General features: G+C 35.1%; 1 protein-coding gene across 2 annotated transcripts in view; it reads right to left on the bottom strand.

Annotated features, from left to right (window-relative positions):
- The window catches only part of LOC129802524 (semaphorin-2A), a 610,443-nt gene that overhangs the window by 94,203 nt on the left and 494,960 nt on the right, over positions 1-21,280 (bottom strand). For both annotated transcript variants that reach the window (XM_055848429.1, XM_055848428.1), the window contains one exon: positions 4,560-4,628. In XM_055848429.1, the coding sequence (XP_055704404.1) occupies positions 4,560-4,628 (69 nt within the window). The remainder of the gene's footprint in view (positions 1-4,559; positions 4,629-21,280) is intronic.

Raw genomic sequence — 21,280 nt, 5'->3', positions numbered from 1 at the left:
TCCTCTGTACAAAAGTGGCCCTATACAAAAGTAAGGTAAATTAGGAGCCTGCAGAGGCAACATGATTCAGGATAAGCCCCCTCTTTCGCTCTCTGGGCAAAGTGTTCCAGAGTATGACACCCTCTACAAAAATGGAGTTGCGAAAATTACGACTCCCTGAACTGGGCACACGGAGACACGAAGACCTGTAGGATGATCCAGCAACCACAAGCTCTGCGAGGTACCGCGGCTTACCAGTGGAAAGAAGCCTGGAGATGAAATCCACCACACGGGTATCGAGATAACCGGGCAGTGGAAGACCGAGAATAGAGTCGATAAATGCAGAAATATGATCATATTTACGAAGTCCGAAGACATACCGCAAACATGAGTTAAATGCCAGTCTCAGACGATTTAGAGCGTCATGTTGTGTTCGAAAGAACAGTTCACACCCATAGGTGAAGAAGGGCACAATCAGCGCCCTAACCAGTAGCAATCTAGTGTTTTGGGGCGTAAAGGATTGAAAGCGCCGCAATGTACGCAAGGTAAGAAAAACCTTCCGACAGATCTCTGCAATGTGATCCGACCAGGTAAGAGTGTCATTGAAGATGACACCAAGATTCTTCACTCTGGAGGAGAGCGGGATCACTTCATCCGAAAGATAAAGCGGATGCGGCGAAGGATTCCTACCTCTAGAGTGAATGACCAATGCATGAGACTTTTTGGCATTCAGCACAAGGCCATTGTTGTAGGCCCATAAAGTGATTCTCTCCAGATCATCATTCACCGCTTCAAAAGCGTATGATGAATGAGACGGATCCCCAGAGCAATAGACCTGTAGATCATCGGCATACAAATGATATCCGCAGAACCTGAGAGCTTGCGGGAGATCATTTATAAAAAGGGAAAACAGAATGGGCCCTAAAATAGTACCCTGAGGGACTCCGTGAGTGAGATCGAGGGGAGACGAGGTTGATTCGCCGGACCTCACTACCTGGGATCTGGAAGCAAGGTAAGACGAAATGAGACGGACGGACACCGTAGAAAAGCCAAAAAGTCTCTCAAGTTTATTACAAAGTAGATCGTGAGGGATGCTGTCAAAAGCCTTAGAGAAGTCCAGGAGGACCAGAATGCTGAACATGGCTCTATCCAAAGACAATGCAATGTCATGATTAACTTTAAGGAGAGCCGAAACAGTGCTGTGATTCTTGCGAAATCCAGACTGAAATTCACATAAGAGATTATAGCGATCCAAATGTGCAGACATCTGGTCCAGAAGGATGATCTCAAGAGGCTTTGAGAGGGCGGGCAAGATACTAATTGGTCTAAAATCCGAGGCAGACGCAGGAGTAGCCACCTTCGGGATAGGAACAACAACAGCTCTCTTCCAAGCAAGTGGGAAAGAAGAAGAGGTGATTGCAAAATTAAAAAGGTCTGTGATACACGGGAGTATAACAGGTAAAAGAATACGGATGAAATCTAGGGATATTCCGTCAATTCCAACCGCCGAAGATTTAACCCGCGACACAGCTGAAGAAACAGCTTGTGAGGTAACACACTGAAAATTAAATTCCGGAACTACAATCTCTGAAAGAGTAGGGTAGGGACAATCCCGGCGAGGCCCCATGGAGCAAAAAAACGAGTTAAGCTCGTTCGGGTCAGCCTCAGATGAATTCGAGGCCTTTTTTAGTCCCAAAATTGACCAAAATTCCATAAAAAGTAGCAAAAAACAATAAAATATGTGAAGAATTAATGATAAAACGGTGTCTAAGGTGATGGTATAGTACAAAATTGTGGAGTGCATTTGACTTTTCCATTGAGAGTATGTACGTCGATTTCGCACATATGCGGTAGAGAAGGATGGCAAGTGCACTGTTTTTGGCGCGTCATTTTTTCGTACGGAAAAGGACCGTCCCTTGGAGTCGCTTTTATTACTTCATGTTGGAATAAATTTTAAACCCGTAAAATAACTAATGTATTACTAACTCAATTTTGAGTAATGCTCTGACTAAAATTCGACGCGAATACGACTAATTTTTAAGATTCCAATTAGGAGTAATTTTTTGACCAATTCTTGTACAACAAAACCCAGTCATTTTTGAGTCGGAGTAATTGTTTGCCCACTGGGACTTAAGCCTAGAGACGGCTCAATGTAATTATAATCAAAATAATGATTAGATTACATTTCCATCAGTTTCTAACTAATCTGTCTCTCGTTTCAAGCTGAGAAATGGCTTAGTAAGAAACTGATAGTAATTTAGTCAAATCATTATTTTGATTATAATTACGTTAAGCCGTCTCTCGGCTTAAGTCATAGGTATGTCTGGGGCATAAATCTGCTTATGGTAAGTGTTATTCTTTCATTGTTAATTCGGTGCATTTTGAGCATTTCTCATCCAATTTGCCTTGTTCTCAAGCGGAATTTTCCACATTTCACTTTAAATTGGTCATTGGTCATTTTCGGACTCAGTGATGTTCAAAACATGTTTTGTAAGACAGATTGGAGGTGTTAGAGAAAATCTGTAATCCTTGGATAGCGTGATTATGAGAGTATCACATCTTATTAACTGTCAGAATTCAGTGAAAAAACGAGTTTTCAAGTGTCACTGAAACATTAATGAAAGACATAGCTTAAAGTTGATTTTAAAAAGAATAATATCTCATACAAATGGTTAAAGCGAGTAGATGAAAGTTCCATCTAAACACTGATGTGTAAATTTTTGTGCCTGGTGTAATATTTAGAGTGAAAATAAGGCGTACATAGGTGAAAAAAATTTGTACGAAGCTGAGCAAACCGGAGCAACTTTTTAAAAAATCGCCTCTAAAGTTTTATTTTCTTATTTTTATAATCTAAGGATTGGCAGGGATTTTTTTGAGGCGGAACTATGAACCTAATAGGTGAGAGACTTTTTTTTGAGAAAGTGGTATACTTAATTGATTCGGCTTGTGTGGAATTCACTGGTAAAAATAAAAGGATCAAATTGATCCGAATTTGATCTTTTTGCAAAAGATGGATCAAATTTCAAGCTCTGAATACACATTTATCATAATAGATCATGTTAATTTGATCCATCCTTTGCAAGAGGTTCAAAATTGGATCAATTTGATCCTGTCATTTTTAGCAGTGTTCGGTAAAAATTCTTGAAACTTGGACATGATTTTTTGTACGAAGCTGCAAAAGTTTATACATAAAACACCTGTAAGAAATTTAGAGGCATCGCTCTCAATTGAATTGCTACCACTGTATTTTGGAAAAGATAGAGTTTTCTATGTAGCTTATTTATAATAGTTTATCAAGCGTAGTAATTTAAATCAAGCCGCGAAGTTATGTTAAAATTTTTAATCATAATCATAATCTAAAATCTGTTCTACTCTGTGCAGAAATGGAAGATAAAGTGAATGAATGTGGCCAGGGTTTAGTTAGTTTTTGGTGTATTTGATGGGTCTATAATAAAAATTATCACGTATTTATAGTTAGATGCTGCACGTATGAAATATTTTTGGTGCTAGAATATTCTTCCGTGAATTGCATTAGCATTATATTAGTGGTGTGCTGAATAAAGCCATGATTATGTTGCATTGGGGATCGTGTGAGGAGATTATTGGGGAGAGTGTTGGGATGCGGTGGTTAGTTGAAGTTTAGTATAAATGTGCTTCACACAGTGTTAATACAATAATGAGGAAACTTTGACATTATAGCACGCACAATATTATATAACTTAATTTTCTCTCTGTCTATCCCATTCATAAATTTCCTATAATGTTGTACATATTGTCACTATGTAGCTATGGTTCTTTCTCACACTCGATTTTCCTCCTTTCATGAATTTCCCTATTGCCACCGTACCAAGCTCGAGATGTTTGAGGAAAATATGTTACTTATATCGCATTGAATGGGATAAGGAGAAAGTGGCACAAGTTTTATTCCTTCAATTCTCATCCCAACTTAGGGATCCAGAATCTGCTCTACACCCATCTCTTATGGCATGGAAATACACAATGTGCAATGATAAAATTCTGCACATAAGCTGAAGGAGCAGCAAAGCAGGTTGTCTGAATGTCAGTGAATTGAACGAACATCGCGAAAGATTTTCCCCGGAGGTCCTGAAGAATAGCTTTGGATTTTTTGGAGTATGAGCCCGGGTTCCATTTGAATGGATGTAATGTTGGGTTGAAATATGATAAAATAATAGACCACAAATTGTATAAGTTTGGGAGGTGAGAAAAATCCTTTTGCTCAGTTATCTTCTCTGGGAGGTGGTGCTCCCAGGAAAAGTTTTAAAATTCACAATTCTCAATTCATACCTTTGTCAGTGATGGTAGATGTGGATGATTTCCTTAACTTTCTTCAAATTGTAAAATGAGTTTCTACGAGATTTTCCCATCTTTTCTATATGTCATTCCCACCAGATATTTTCTACATTTCAATTAATATCCATAAATCTTTCATTCACCAACTTTTCACCAAGTTTGAATTTCAACACTTAATTAGGGTGAGCAATGGCCTATATTTTATTCCTTCTCCTTTTGGGGCAGGATCTCAGTGAGGATGTGCTATGTGAAAGATAATTTTAACTTACCTGACTTTTGCCTTTTGATACACAATTCGTGGTGTCGTATCCTGTTGGTTCCAGCACAATATGATCCTTCTGTAAAGAGAAAAGAAAAAGACGAGACATCAGATTTATGTCTTGACAAGGGAAATTCTAAAATCTTATTTTATTTCTGCTATATCCAAACTGAGCTTGTCGTAATTACAAATGACAGTAAATTTTGTTTATAAAGAAACATTATCATATAGGGTGGAGTTATCACTTATGGACGGTGTTAAACACTTATGGATAACTTGCAAAAATCTTACACCTAAAACAGATTTCGAAAAATCATAAAATTGTAAATCACAACGTAGACTGATAATTTATTTTTCAAAATCTGTTTTAGGTAAAAACTTAAGATTTTTGCAAGCTTCCCACAAATGATTACTCCACCCTACAAGTCTTTGACTAGTTCCCGAACTGTCAATCTCACTTCAGTTCGGCAATTTTGAAATAACTTCAATTCAGATAATACAATCTGTTCAAGCGGAAATTCATAAATAGAGAAACCTTATCAATTGTCCGAAAAACGCTTCGCAAAACCCGAGAAACTTACTAACTTGCATCGCGAAACATGAGAAACCTATAAATTACATCCTTAAACTCGAAAAATCAGAAACTCTTGACAGTAAAACTGGGAATGAGTTAGGGCCTTGACAGACCTGAGGATTAGCCGAGCGACGGCTTAGCGTAATTTTATTCGACATAATGGTAAAACTTCATTTCCATCATTTTCCATTATGTCGTCTCTCGGCTTAAGTCGTAAGTGTGTCTAGGGCATTACCGGAGTTACCCTTTGTCGTCGGTTTTAGATGAGTTGCTTATTCGAAAGCTTTCGTAGGTGTTCTTAACATTAATTCTCATATGAGAATTCTCACTAGTCAGTCTGCAGAATCAGCCTTGAAAAATGGCTGAGTACTGTTTTTTTTTAAATTTACAATTTAGGTTATCTAACTGAAGGTAGGACAGTATAACACCTTTATAACTTTAGAAAATTACAAATGCAGATTTTTTTTTAAGATAATCTACTTAATTTCTAGTAATAGTGCTTTTATTTATTTATTTATTATCTTTTATAATTATTTTATTACATTTACTGCGTCTTTCCAATCTGTTATACCACCCCCTCCTACATTTTATTGGTTGGATCAGTAACTGTGCTATCTGCATCTATTGGAAATGACATCACCAGAAAGCCTGGTTTGAAAGAAATACAAATGCAAAACAAATGAAGATACCATCTTTGCTAATCCAAACTACGTTGTGCGTAGAGCAAAGAAAAAATCATGATTAGTTTTCTTATTTTACTTTTAATCTTCTTCTTCGTTTTCTTCATTATGACGAGCCAATTGTTTTTAAAATGTTGAAAAGTGTGAGAAGTGCAATAAGTGGAATTTACATACATTAATAAATTCAATAAGCCATCATTGCCCCTGATAGGGAGAATAGGACAAGTTCAGAAAAACATCACTTTGGAAAATATAAAGTTTTGTTATAATAAAAAAAAACTTGTATAGAAATTGTATCTATAGATCAGGAGTTAATCTAAGTCAGGAGTTTCGGAAAAATTTTAAATTAAAACTAGATATCAATGGAAAATTATCCAAAACAATTTGAAAAACTGCTAAAGCTTTTTGTTAATTACGATTTCGAGACATTCAGGAACTGGGCATTTTCGGGACATTCAGGAACTTAGAAATTTCATTTATACCTTCCAATTGTTCGAATTTGAAAGAGTGTACTGCAATCAAAGCAAGAGGTTATACGGGCCTCACAACTAAGTCCGTCTTTAGACTAGAGGTTTAGCCTAGTTTCCGAAGGTCTTAAAATCCTAAATAGCAACCAATTTAATTTGTTCTTTTTTCCAAAAATTTTCGACCGATGAGAACTTAGAGAAATTAAGCCTTTTAGCTAAGTCTTAGGTCTGAAGCCTGTATAAGGCTTAGTTATATGGCTTAAGACTACTGTGATTTTTTTTTAAATTAATATTTTTGAGAAAATCTGAACTTATTTTATGTTTATAGCAATCGACTTAACACATCGTCAGTTGGATCAGCATTTGTCGTAACTTTCTCAGCGCCTCATCAGCACTTCTTCTAACACCATGGAAATACACACACTATACAAGAAGTGCTGATGAGGCGCTGAGAAAGTTACGACAAATGCTGATCCAACTGACGACATCTTGAAAAATCACTGCAATTGCTAGATACTCAGAAAATCCAGACCCTTAGGAACTGGGTTAAACCTCTAGTCCAGAGGTGTGCAAAAACCGTTGAAACCGAATTAACGTCAAAATAAGTTTGTTATAGTAACGTTTTGACCACTGACGTACATGTTTCATTTGACGTTTATTCGGTTTCAACGGTTATTGCACGCCTCTGCTCTAGTCTGACAACAACTTAAATCATTTTATTAATAGGGAAAGGCTTTCAGGTTTCGCACACACTCTGCCTTTGAACACTTCATTTTTTCTATATTCCTGTAATGAATGTGATCCATTATTATCATCCACAAGTAGATCTTGAAAAATTCGAAAATCTATTTGAAAAGCCAAAAGAGACTTTCTTACTTCTTGATAATTCCGCAAGGTGGCTGAGGTACATTCTGTTCGAATTTCGAAGTGATCAAGTGTCAAAATGTGACGGTCTTCATATTGTTGTGAGGAAAAAAACAGAACAACGATGTTTACAGTTCTTGCCCCAGTATTTAATCACTTCATAATCACTGAGTAACTCTTTTGCTAGCTTTTTAGTCTGATATTTGATAAATTTTCCCCACCTTTCTCGAAAATTTAGTATGAAAATTCGAAATTGAATTTGAATTCTTCGAACATTCAACGACTTTTTGTGCAAATAGAGTTCCATTTACAGCAGACTCTCGCTAATTCGGCTCCTTTAACATGGGGCTACTTTTTAATTCGGGCAGCAGTTAAATTTGAAAAAAGTTTATTGACATTTTTGAAGTTCGATTATGATTATCGAATGAAGCAAATATTCTCAAATTTGCCATGCTTTGTCTCATTTGTGATGGGATTTTGTACTCTTAAGGGACTTTCATGAAATTTACAATTAATATGAGCATGTAAACTTAATATGAGTATGCAGGTAAACAAAAAATCGTTGTATTTCAAATAATTTTGGGTGACGTTTCGGTCCCAAATGCCCGAATTTGAGAGAGTCTACTGTACCTTTTATCCAAGACACTATTGGAGAATCAAACTCTACTTGTGTTTACAGCCATTAATGGCATTATATCGTAATAGCTAGCCCTAAAACACATATCCCGAAAAAATTAGGTCACATTCATTAAAAGAATATGGAAAAAATATGAAGTGTTCAAATCCAGAATATGTGCAAAGCCTGAAAAGTCTTCCCTTATGGGGTTTTCAGCCAATAAATATCAATGTCTCGCGGAGAAAGAAAAACTTTCAGATTTTGCAATGTTCTAGGATCGCAATTTTCATCACGTCAGAAACACGGAAGGTGAAAAACCTCTATTTTGCCATGTTTATAGAAACAGTAATCACATGTCAGATTTTTCTTTTATGAATTATCCTTTGATCTAAAGATTATGAGATCAAATGAGAAAAAGCTCAATTTCATATTTGGGTTTTTAGTACAGATTAGTTCAACTTTTAATAGATATGAAAGAGTAAAGCCATTCAGAATACCTGAAGATCTGCCACAGAGTAGTTTAAAATGTGGCAATAACAGTGGTAGCATTTGAAGTGGTTTGGGAGCAAAAAAAGTCATGGAGAAAATGCAAAAGCAGTAACTTCAAAAACAACGTCTGAAGCACATTAAGCGCGAGCTGATGGAAAAAGTGTGGGAAATGAATTTCTATATTCTCATCTACACGTACCACAGAGTTCCCACAAAAAAGATCCATTCCTCCAGCATTTCCCTCACCTTCTTGCGAGACGTGTGTGATGTTGTGGAATACAGCGTGGTATCCGAGGTTTTGACAGAAACAAAGTGCCACGATGAAGTGAGCAAAAGTGTTTGTTTGCAATTTACCCCGCCACAACCTCGGGCTACATAAAAATTTCCACCCCGTGCCACCCAGTTGCCAAGGGGCCTCAGCAAAAAGGGGTGAAGTGGAATGTGATCTCCAAGTGGTGGTCGTACAAAAGATGGGGCTTCTCCCATTGAGGGTGAGGAAGTTGCAAAAATTGAAAGAGAATAACTCCGACATTTGCTTCTTACACCGGAACACTTCACAGCAAGAGAGACTCTTTTGTAGCACTATCCAGCATTTTTTTCCCTCATGGCGACTTTCAATTTCATTTCCACCATTTGAGGAGATGAGGAAGAAGTTTGTGGAATATCCGCAAGAGGGAAAATAATTTACTAACTTGCAGTAATAGTTAATTTAAATTTTTGGGGTGCTTTAAGTATGTGATAGGTTCCTGAAAATATTTTCCAGTTTATGAAGAAGTTGTAAAGTAAAGCTGCAAAATCTATTGCTACAGTATAGGGTGTATAGGGTAAATTAAGATAATTCAAAACATGCTCCAAATGGAAATTTTTCGCTACTCCAAATGGAAACGTCACTGTTTTCATGATGAATACAGTACCAAATTACTATATTTATATATTTTCTATACCATAATTTCATTATTTAGTTAATTTTGCTCCAAATAAAGCAAAAATCTCCCTTGTCTCCATTTGGATTAATTTGTTTCCAATAGAAGCATTTTACACTCGAATATTTTTCTTGTATTTAAGAAGTTTTCAAATTATATGTCTAAAGAATTTTCACTAAACAGTAACATTTTAGAAGAGTCAAGGAGAAAATTTATGTAATTCTCTTCTGAAAAAATATGAACTTAATGTGTTGTATCTTCTGTCAAAGTTAAAGCGTTTGGAAATGGTTTTGAATTAGGACATTTACCATAATAAGATTTTTCTTCAATTTCCGATGTTATTCTAATGATTTGACATAATGCCAAATATGTCATCTATCAAAATTGTGATCTCTATCTTATTAAAATGTAGTATACTTAACTCTTCATTATCAGGTTAATTTGGTTATGAAAAATTACATAAAAACTACGGAAAGAACGAATTTTTGACAGCTGTCATCTGTATAGCGGAAAGCTGAGCAATTAGCTATATTTTGTATTAAAAAACTTTAATATTCTTTAATGAGAAATCACTAAGAGTTTAATGGAATAGTCAATTTATTGTAATAGGTATCGGTCAAAATCTCGAAAGCTAAATTCCTGTATGGGTCGAATTCCCGAAAGCCAAAACCCTGAATGGGTTGAAGTTCCGATAGCCAAAATCCCAAATGGGTCGAAATGTCTAGCACTTTTAAGAATTCGGGATTTTGACGTTTAGGATTTTGGTTTTCGGAATTTTGGCTTTTCGCGATTTCGGCTTTTGGAATTTTATCCCTTTTGGGATTTTGGCTTTTCGGGATTTTGGTTTTTGGTATCTTAGCTTTCGCGATTTTGGCGTTTGAGATTTTAGAATATGGGGTTTTGACCGGGACCCTATTATAATATATTTTGCATTGTTTTTAATCATGGTTTTTATTTTGTATATCTTTCGATATTTTTTGCACTAGCGAAAAATTTTTGATGTCCAGCACACTTGTACATTGAAACTTAAGGTTAATAATACCAAATAGATATTGGCCTCAATTCTGAGACCAAAATCAAGATCAAGGTCAAGAAAACTTTGAGATTTTGGTATTCTGAAATCAAAAAATCAAGATCAAGATGTTAAATCTGTCAAATATCTTGGAATATTGGAATCCAAGACACAAACCGTGTGGATCAAGATCTGCAATTCTGGAACCAATATTTCAAGATTTCAAAATGTCAAATTTCTTGTTTTCTTGAAATAATCCCAAGTTCCTCTCGGAGGTGCTTGAAATTTTCAAGATAGTAACAATTTGAAGAGTTTCATACGGAAATGACTATTGATGAGAAATATTTCTATAAGAGATGGTAAAAAAAGAGAATTACTTTGAAAAATACTGTATTTGACCTTGTAATTTAATCGAAATGGTACGTTTTTCTAGAAGTACATATCGAAGTACACCATCCTGAGGATACCTGCAAAATAATCTCATCTTGCATAAGCATTTCTTGGTTTATCACAGGTCACAAGATTATTATTTGCACTTCCTGTACTTCCATTAATGGCCTCTCATTTATTCTTTAATACATCCTATTATTAATTTTCCTAATTTACATGACGAAAATTTAACAGAGTAATGAAGATATTTGTCAGTAGTCACATTTCATACTTCGTGTCAGAATACGTAATCTTAATTTTGGAAATATTTGACAGCTTGAAATTTTGGTCTTTATCTTGGTCTCAGAATTGAGGCCATTATTTTATATTTTTATTTCCATCAAATTTTCAAAACTGTAAAAAAATTTATTTTGAAAAACAAAATATATTTGAAATACTATTTTAGTAGATATGGAAAAAAAATACCAAATCTTTATCAATTGTAAGAATCAAGGGGTGAATTCAGAGTGAACCATGAACGGTAAAATAGTGCCGATATGGAGCTAAAAATCGGTAGGTCGGTACTATTTTGATAAGAAATCTACAGATCGGTAGATTGACACGGGATCGGCAACATTTTGGGAAGACATCGACAGATCGGCGGTACTCGAGTGAACCGTGAACGGCAGTTATGTACCCCTTGGTAAAAATAATTTTTCAGACTTAATACATAGCCATATGGCTTGATGGTTGGATTATTAAGGACAAGTGATCCATAAGATTCCGAAAGCTTAATATAATTTACTGCTATTTTTTTTGTTGCTATTATTGTACGGGAAGGTCGCAACTCAAAATTTAATATTAAAAAAAATCGTATTAAATATAGTCTTAAGAAAAGATCTGTAGACCTAAAAAGGCATAAAATAAACTGAAATCTAATCTAATCTATTTAGGATTCGGACACTTTCGAGAACTGGGCTAAAACTCTAGTCTGAAGACCGCTTTACTGTTATACAAATTAAGTTATACAAAATCCTAATTTTGAAATTTTTTTAAAATAAATGTCACCAGCTCTCAAATAGCTGATACGCAAACTTCCATTAATTTTATAGTAAATCCCAGAAATAATTAGGAATGCTGTTATAATTCCGAATGGTTATTTGCGAAACCAAGGTGCATTGCTTCGGATTCGATCACAGAATGAACCCAAATAGAAGATCGTCGGTCGATCACCAATTGTCGTAACTTACTGCTCACCTAAATCAGAAAATCTTATATAGTTGTGCATTTCAATATTTTTACAACAACTGCCGATGGTAATGAGGAAGTTACAACAATTGCTGATCCAAGTGAAGTGGTATTGTCGTTTCAGTAGAGGAAGTATTTAAGTTCCGGCACTGATTTTTGTGAGATAGATCAACGTCCAACTAACCATGTCTATTGTGCAATCATCAACCCTTTTTTTTCGGTGATTGAGAGTCGTCGAAGGGAAATCCGAAGGTGTTCTCACTCACTTTGTCTGACCATCCTTCCAACAATTTCCCAGCAGCCCAGTGGCGATGTGAGTGTCGAGTTGATTAAAGTTCCGGTTTTTCCATACACTTCGCCATGGATTAATTTCTCAGCACTTTTGCTTCCTTTTTCATCCTTTCTCTTTGCGTTCTTGTTCCTGCAATCACCTACAGCAATTTGTGTATTTCCATTTTCCGCTACTTTCTACCCATACAGGGTCCTCTTGTGGGATTGGAGGAATAGGACAAAAAAAAAGAACCTGCAGGATCTCTACAAATCAGTTGAGATACTCAATTTTTCTCTCTGTGGCAAAATTATTAAGTTTTTCTCTCGTTTCTTACTTTTTTTTTTCTCTTCTCCTTTTTCCGCCTTGAACTTTCTGTGTGAACGATTCTTTTTTTTTCCTATAGCGTTCCTGTGTTCATTCGCCTCTTTATAATTGCAAATGTACAAGAAATAATTCTATATTAGATTCTCATTTTCGCAGGATCCAGGGGTATGATGGGGAATTGGGGCCAGGGACGAAGATGATACTTTGAAGATGAAAATAGCGATGGTGTACGGAGTGTCGCTGCGGGGCAACTTGGCTGTATATTATTAAACTTATAACCTCTTAAAAATTTGTATTTTCACTGTATATAGAGCTTTTGATATTTCTTCCTTTTTTACTTCTCTGCTATAAATACACATACTCAAGCTTTTGTGCCTCAAGTAGAGGAATGAGAAAACAAAGCGTCTGGAATTTCATTAAATTTTACCATTTTCATGAAAATGACTACAATTTTCCATGATGTGAAATATATTATGAATCCCATAAAGCTATAGTCTTTCACTTTTAGTACAAGATATAGGCAAAATGCTATATATAGTTTTGTCTGATAGAACTTTCGACCAGCCCCGAACATTCATGAGCACAGGTGCTTCCATAAATGAATCTGTTTACGTCCGTTGATATGGCGCGCGGGCCTCATTAATCCTAGGGATGCCGAAAAGGTACCCAGACAAAAAAAGAATAAACCAGTGGATTAAAAATCTACAGAATGATGAAATAAAATTCAATTCATAGGCAGCTTACGGTAAAATTAGAAAATTAACATATTTTACCCCTCCATTCTTCAGAATATTCTAATGAATCTTGAGGTGATTTTTATTCACTTGAAAATCACAGAACAAAAACGCCATAAGGGTCATTGGGAGAAGGCTTTAGATCTTGTTTGTGAGACTCTGGTAAATTTTAAATTGTAGATTTGGCGGAAAATTCATTTGAATATCAAAGAAAAACTCATTTGACACAATAATGAGCTTTTCATCTCACACCATCGGCCTTTTGTCGTAGAATTAGCTTCATGACTCTTTTGTGGCCATGGGGAAATGAGAATCCCACAGCGACGTGACAAATTGAATTAGGGGATATTTTCGTGGTGACATAGATGAGAAAATCCCGGAAAATGAGATGCACAAAAGGAGACCACGTGAATAAAACTCTTCGTGGCAAATATTCTCATTTTCTCATCATGATTGGCTTATAATTGCACTCAGGAAAAGCTGTTGCGAGTGATAAAGCAATGTTCATTGAGAACCATTCAAATTGCGGTATTTTAAATCGGAATCTTCCATTCAAAATACAGAAAAGGCCCATTGGGATCTACCTTGCTTCAGATTGCCTATCTTTTGGCGTGTATAAAATCTGAAGAAGATTTAAAAAATACAAGAAAACAAAGTCCGTTTAGTAGAAGTTTAAAGGTTAACCTGTTTTCTTTTCCTTATAAAAATTTTCGAAGTAATCTGGTAACGTTTAGAAAAAAATAGAATAGGAAATCTGATTTACTTGCTTTATTCACAGCTTGAGTTTAAAAAATTCAGAAATCAGCTTCGAAAGTCAAAAAAGGATATTTATACTTCTCGTATCGTTCGCAAGGTGGCTGATACTTCCTGCTCGAATTTTGAAGTGTCTCGAGTGCCAGCCTCTATTTTGTTGTGAAGAAAAACATAGCAATTATGTAAATAATATTCTTGTTCCATAATATTACAATACCACTGTGGATATTTCATAAATTTTTCAAACTTTGTCCGAAAGTTTTGTTCGAAAATTCGAAACTGAGTTTGAAATTTTCGAGTATTTCTCATTTCGTCCACACAGTTAATCCAGTATTTCCTGTTTGAATTTCGAAGTATCTTAAGTGTCAAAATGTATTTGTTTTTGTTTTGCTGTGGAGACAATCAGGGCAACAAGATTCAATTTCATATCGTGCAAAAATTTAGATTAAAAATTTTAAACTGAGTCTGAATTCTTCCAACATCGACGATTTTTGTGCAAATATTGTTCCATTTACCTTTTAGTTGGAGAATCAAAGCCCATTTGCGAATGCATTAAACAAAACTAGATCGAAATTCCATTTAAATTGTCCATTATATCAATTCTACGTTCGAAAGTCAGCTAGATTTTCTTTAGCCAAGACACACTTGGGGGTATTTCAACATATAGCAAGCAGGCTTTATTGCCTCCGTTCAGTAATAACCTTTCGAAGAGACAAAGTCAGTCTAAAGCCAAGCCAAACCTATTCGAAAATCTACTGGAAGCCTAAAGTGTAAGTTCACGTACTTGTCGTTTTAGCGCTGATTGTTTTGTCATTTCGAATTTCGGTGTTTTTGACAATTCAATAGTCAGCAATGTCAACTACAATGCGTAAACGTTTGCTGCAAAAAGTGAATTTTTGTGTAGTTTTGAAGAATTTCAGGATGATAGAACGTTTGAATTGCAATTTCATTGAAATAAATATCCTTATCATAAACTTGCTTACTTTTGTGTAACTTGTCGGTTGAAACGTTTGAACTTCCAGCGAGTTTTTAGGTAAGTTTTCGGGAAGGTTATTACTGAACGAGAGGATTGGGTCTTTGATATATACTAAAAATATCAAGGGTGAATATGAATACGAAAGATATGAAAAAAATCAAGTGAGCCGTGAGTAGCGATCGACAAATCGGCGCCGATATGAAGTACAAAATTGAAACATTGGCACTATTTTGCTGAAAAATCGGCAGATCGGCACTTGAGTGAACCACGACCGGCACAGTTATTCACTTATTGAAAAAAAAGTCTTTGGAGAGCAAGATGAGGAGTAGAATGAATGAAGGTCATGTTATTGATGCTTATGTCCAGGGGCATGACGTTTCCTATGTTTCCCATATGTTTCTAGCGAGCCTAAAAAACTTTTGAGTTTATTAGCTGTTTTCTGTCATTGTAGAATGAACTAGTAAAAAATACTAATACAAAATAAAGGATAATTTAATAACGAAGACGCAACCGAAAACCCTAAATTGACAACTTACGTAGTTTTGGAGATATCTCGTGAAATGTGTACGAAAACAGGGAAAAAATTACATTAAAACCGGTCGTATTTTCCAGAGCTAATGTCACCCCCTGCTTATGTCACTTTATATAGGGGTGCTACAAATTTTTCAGTTGCTGTCTTTAACCATTAGGAATGTACCTTTGCTGACATGCGGAAAGATAGTGTCGTCAGTCGTCATTTCATGTAGTAATCAAATCTAAGTATTATATTTCACATCCTCTCTGCCGAATTTTGGGGAATTGAATAGTGTATTGTGTTTAGATTTTTCCATCTTCTTCTTCTTCTTCTGTTTTACTTAGGGCTTGGCTTATTCTGGTCCATATAGTCAGGATTTGCAACCAGTCATATTTTGTATAAAGTTTGACATTTGAACTATTAACTTGATTATCCCACCGTAAATGGAAATTCAGCGAGTTAAAATCACTGGGACAATATTACAGCAAGCTACAGTGTTATTCAACTTTGACAAATCTGTCACTTTGAGTTAGCGGCAACTTCACGTTATTTCATAACTGTCAGACACGTAAAGGCTGTTTTGTTGCGGCAATGTGGGATTTCTGCGAAATTGAATAAGTATTTGCTTATCTAGTGTGTAAGTCGATTGTGACAAGGCTAAGATGCCACGAAGGAGGATGTGACTGTTCAACTTTTGCCCTTCAAAATTTAATTAAATTCAATTGTGACTCACCCATTCCAATATGGCAATCGTGTGAGATGGCGGGTTGAATTGAATTGACTTTATAAAAGGGGGGTTTGCTGTCGTATCAAAAACTAAATATGACACATGTCACAGCAAAATTTCACCATTCGAGGGTAGAAATGCGCCATAGAGATTTTACTTGGCATTGGGAAGGATGATCAATATAGGAATATAATGAAGATTAATTTTTCCAGTGATACATAAAAATCTACTCGTAGCTTTGCTCCCGTTGCTTTTGAAGTGACAGGGGGAGAATGGTTGGGAATACTAGAGAGGAAGATTTGCACTCTCTCTCTCTCTGGTGATAGTACCAAAGTGGAGCTTTAAAGCTCCCACACTTGAGTATGTTGCCAGTCATCATCATTTAAGCATCTCTCTTGGAGTGAATATTTTGTGTTACACGGTAAAAATAAGTTGAAATTTCCGATTTGTGTTCTACTTGAATTAAACTAAGTAGAAATTTCAAATAATTAATCACCGCAAAATTCAACTTTTGATTGAACTCGATATAAACGCACCTGCAATAAATAATCTTAATAAATTATTATAATACAATGTAGAGTCTTCTAAATTCGAACGCTTTTGGGGGGTACTTTTGACATTTCTCACCTTTCGAATTCGAAAGACATTTTCAAAATTCGACATCGAATTTTCGAAAAGCGATCTTTCGATTAATCGGACTTTCGATTAAATCGTACGAGTTTGGGATGTTTGGACAGTTGTACCATTTCACAATAGCCTTTCACATCACCAACTCTTTTAAAATTCTGACAATTATAACCGAAGATATGGCTATTTCAGGGTGGCATGTTTCAGTTAATCGAAAGGTCTTAGACCCAACCATTATGCCCTAGACACACTTACGGATTAAGCCGAGAGACGACTTAGTGGAAAATGATGAAAATGAAGTTTAACTATTATGTCGAATATAATTACGCTAAGACGTCTCTCGGCTAATCTTCAGGTCTGTCAAAGCTATGTAAAATTTGAGACCGATCCGCGCCATAGGGGCTGAGTTATTTCGGAAACAAAATTTGGGGTGTTGCAATTTTATGGAAGGGGTGCGTAGGGTATGTATATCTCACCGTTCTTTCGTCAGAAGCGTTTGTATTACGTGGAATCGGCTGGCCGGACGGTAATGAAAATCGTTATTTAGCGTGTATGATATTCGTGATATATGAGAGGCAAAACGTGCACGTGCTAATTTTCAGCTCGATGTGACAAGGTCGCATTTCACCTCGGACTACAGAAGCTGAGGTAGTAAAGATAAAGAATCTCAGCTAAATTAACTAATAATAAGAAGGGACCTTCATTCAAATTTCTGATTGAATATTCACTGAGTGAGAGGAATCCGAAAAAATTAAAATAAAATTCCGTAAATGTTAATTTTACCCTGCAGTATTGATCCGAAATCTGTGTAAATATTATGCTTTTTAGGTGTATTAGGGGTTAAAGTTACCCTTTTTCATGTTAATTTTACCCTTAAAAAGGTGTAAAATTAACATTAAAAAATGTTGATATATATTTTTACACTTAAAAAGTGTTAAAATTATGAAGAGGAAAGGTTAATCGCACCCACATTTTTTTCTCAGTTTCATTACGATCATCGTTATTATTATTCCAACAGCTTATCGTAGCAAAACGTTTATTTCACATTCTAATATTTATAGAACCATTCTTCTTCTTCTTTTATTTTATGTCATGTCAGTGAGACTTTTAGGAATTCGACTATGAAAAGTATGCTTTTCAACTTTGTTTGACTATGATAATCCTTGGAAATTTACTTAAATAATCATTGTACTTCCATTACATACGATAATCGTTGTAATTCTTTTTTACTGTGTAGAACAGGGGAGATGAAAAAGCGCGCGTGCTTCAAAATGTGGTTTGCTGCGTCGACTGTTGTCGACATTGTCTCCTCGAACTCCCAAAGCTCTTCCATCCGCAGCAATAATGCACAAAAGCACACAAGTTTGCTGGGAGCGGTCGGAGGTGGTTTTGACACTGTCAAAATTTATTATCAATCACATCACATGGAGATGGGTTAGCAGTGATATGAGGTTACAAAGAGTCACAAAGTTCTTCCCTCTGCACAAATATCTGTTCGTAGTTCGTATTGTTAATCAACAGAAATTACAATGCGGTTTTTAAAGGGACTTATCTACAAAATCAGCATTATATTGAACGGGTGGAGTAGTTTTGCTTATTTATTGTTTGTTTTATTCTTTCCGTAATCTAACCGGAAATTATTAAGCAATTTTAACTTAAAATAAAATTGTGGTACTATGAAAATTAGGAGGAAATTTGAAAAATATTTTCCATATGAATAATTCTTTTGTGAATAAATTTCTAAACAAAGAGTCTTGTAAACTCCAAGACCTCCAAGATGTTTTTTTTTAATAAATTGATTTTAATGCTATACCCAGATAGTAGGAGAAAGCGCGCTACTGTCGGACGACTCAAGCTTCGGACAATTTAATTTTTTCTCTATGTTTTTTATGGATTTCACCCATAGCTCTTTTCAGAAAATTTGAGGCACTGGACTATTAAAATATAATATTATAATAGGGCAAATTAATTTCTAACACATTGAACAAAATTAAATGTCCTAAGGTAGCGCGTTTTCCCCTACTTGCGCGTAATTTATCGTTTAGGGATTCACAACCGATTGAACATCATTACCGATTGAATTACTGAAATGTTCACCCAAAATAGCTCAGGTAAAACACAATTGGTTTTCTTATAAAAAATACTTATCGGTTCACAACCGTCTCTTTGCCGATTCATAATGATTGGAACTAGTTCAGACTTTTTATAAATTCCAAGACCTTTCCAACGAGCCCAAGAATGGTACTATTTTCTTACGAAATACGCTGCCTAAAGCTTTTTTAATCAGTGGCCTTGAAAAACCGTTATTAGGAAAGATTCAACCAACTATTAGTTATAGGAATCATTCAACAGAATTTTATGCGAATTTGAAATTTGGCACAGGAAGGTGTACGAATGTCCTCATTTTTCAGAGCGCATTTTGATCCAAATAACGTTTTTGTAAACATTCTAAATCCCAGGGGCCCATCAAGCCTAATAAAAAGTGAAGCTATTTTTTTCATTTTTCCTTGTAAAAATTTTGCAGATATTGCACCGCGACATAAACAAATTTACTCGTAGTTCTTGTATTATCTCGGCGAACATTATGAAGTATTTTTAGATAGCTTTTAATGCATTATTTCGAAATATATCAGACTGATAAGTCAATTCTCTTTAGGAAAAAACTTGCCAATAGTCTTCAGTGCCTTTATGCAAAAATGTATGGAAAAATGAAATATCGAGAGGCCCCTGCTAAATCCTTTATAAGTCAAACCACATTTTATAGCATTTTTTTAAAATAATTCTTAGAGTTTTAAAATTCGATAACTTCTTCTCTTTTCATCACTCAATTTCCTTTTAGAACTTGATGAAGGTAGCTTTAAAACGCTAAACCTTTCTGTTGTTATGTTGGTAAATTTAGACAAATACCCTCTATAAAACCATAATATCATCAGAAGATTACACACAACATTTATGCTTTTAGTACATGAAATTTATAAAGTCTGACATGAAATAAGTGGGGAAGGGTGTTGTAAATTTTCCCAACAAAATTCTCTACTCTAGAACTAAAATTCATATGTCACTGGCAATTCAAGTCAAACTATATTCAACAAGATCTCGTGTTGGTATTAATTAGAAATTCAACGTCAGGCTCAATCACGAGTCATTTTAAAAGTTATTCAATTAAAGACATCACGCAGACTTCCACTGCTTGCATTATTCCATCCGCCCCCTAGTCGAAAAACAAGGGGGTATATTGCCACATCAATCCCTAGCTAATTCCCCCAATTTAGTGATTTTTTTTCATCCACTCAATGTAGGCAAATATTTGTAAATTCAGTCAGTCCGTCCCCTTCGAGGTCATTTCAATTTGAATTTGGTGGATTTTTCGGATGGAAAATCTGCCAAAAATCGTAGGAAATCCCTCCACAAAACAATATGGTTTGACCTTCAAATACCCTTCAAGAATTGAGCTACTTAAGAGTCAGTCGCTATTTGCATTTATGATTTTTTATTTGTAGAAAAGGTTGATCTCATCCTCGTTAGTACTCACGAAAACCATATCAAAAGGTATATTTTTTCGACTGGTAGAATAATAGGGATTTTTGTTTGGAGGGTTAATGGGAAGAGTACAATAATAAGTAGCGTGTGGTAGAGTTTTGTCTGCAACTAATGCCAAACACAGACGGTAAGCATGATTATGTCAATATTTTCATTGGAAATATCTTATACCAAATGTTTGAAGAATATGTGTATTCTAGCAGCTTTGTACATTTGCAGAAGATTTCTGATTTTTGAACATATGCTTCTGGAGCAAATTCTTATATTGTTGTTTTTAAGGGGTTAACAACTCCCCTTAATATTTCAGAGATCCTGAATAATGGATTAAAAATAATATGACAGCAGGAATTTATATAAAAAACAACATGGAAATGTACATTCTTGGAGCCTGATTACTGATTACATGTTTATTTATTAAATCGCAAGCATCCTTATCAGTAAAGAATTATTAATGGATTTCAAGTCTTTTCCGAGGATTAGAATTAAAAATTTACCTTGTGAACCTTGACGAAATAGTATGTTTAATATTTTTATTATAACCGATATTTTTAATGACTAAGTTCTTCTTTAAACCAGCCAAAAATACCGACGTTTTCTAAATCCCGAAAGCCTCTGAATGTTCAAAATCATGAAAAGATTGAAATTATATGAACACTGACAAAAAAACGGGGGTGCTATTAACTTTTTTTTCCTCATAATTTTAACACTTTTTAGTTGTAAAAATATATCAACATTTTTTAATGTTAATTTTACACCTTTTTAGGGGTAAAATTAACATGAAAAAGGGTAATTTTAACCCCTAATACACCTGAAAAGGGTAAAATTTACACCGATTTTGGATCAATACTGTAGGGTAAAATAAACATTTCCGGAATGTTATTTTAACTTTTTCAGATTTCTCTCAGTGAAAGATAATGTGTAGATTAATTTCACAAGACAAAGACAATTTCCTTTTGTCCCCAGCAAGCGCAGGTGCAATCGTAGAAGTAGTTATAACACCCTTAAGAAATCGGGATTTTGGAT

The sequence above is a fragment of the Phlebotomus papatasi genome, chromosome 2 (genome assembly GCF_024763615.1).
Source record: "Phlebotomus papatasi isolate M1 chromosome 2, Ppap_2.1, whole genome shotgun sequence".
In the NCBI taxonomy this organism is placed as follows: domain Eukaryota; kingdom Metazoa; phylum Arthropoda; class Insecta; order Diptera; family Psychodidae; genus Phlebotomus; species Phlebotomus papatasi.
The sequence above is the reverse complement of the archived record's forward strand: the minus strand, read 5'-3'. Positions and strand labels throughout refer to the sequence as shown.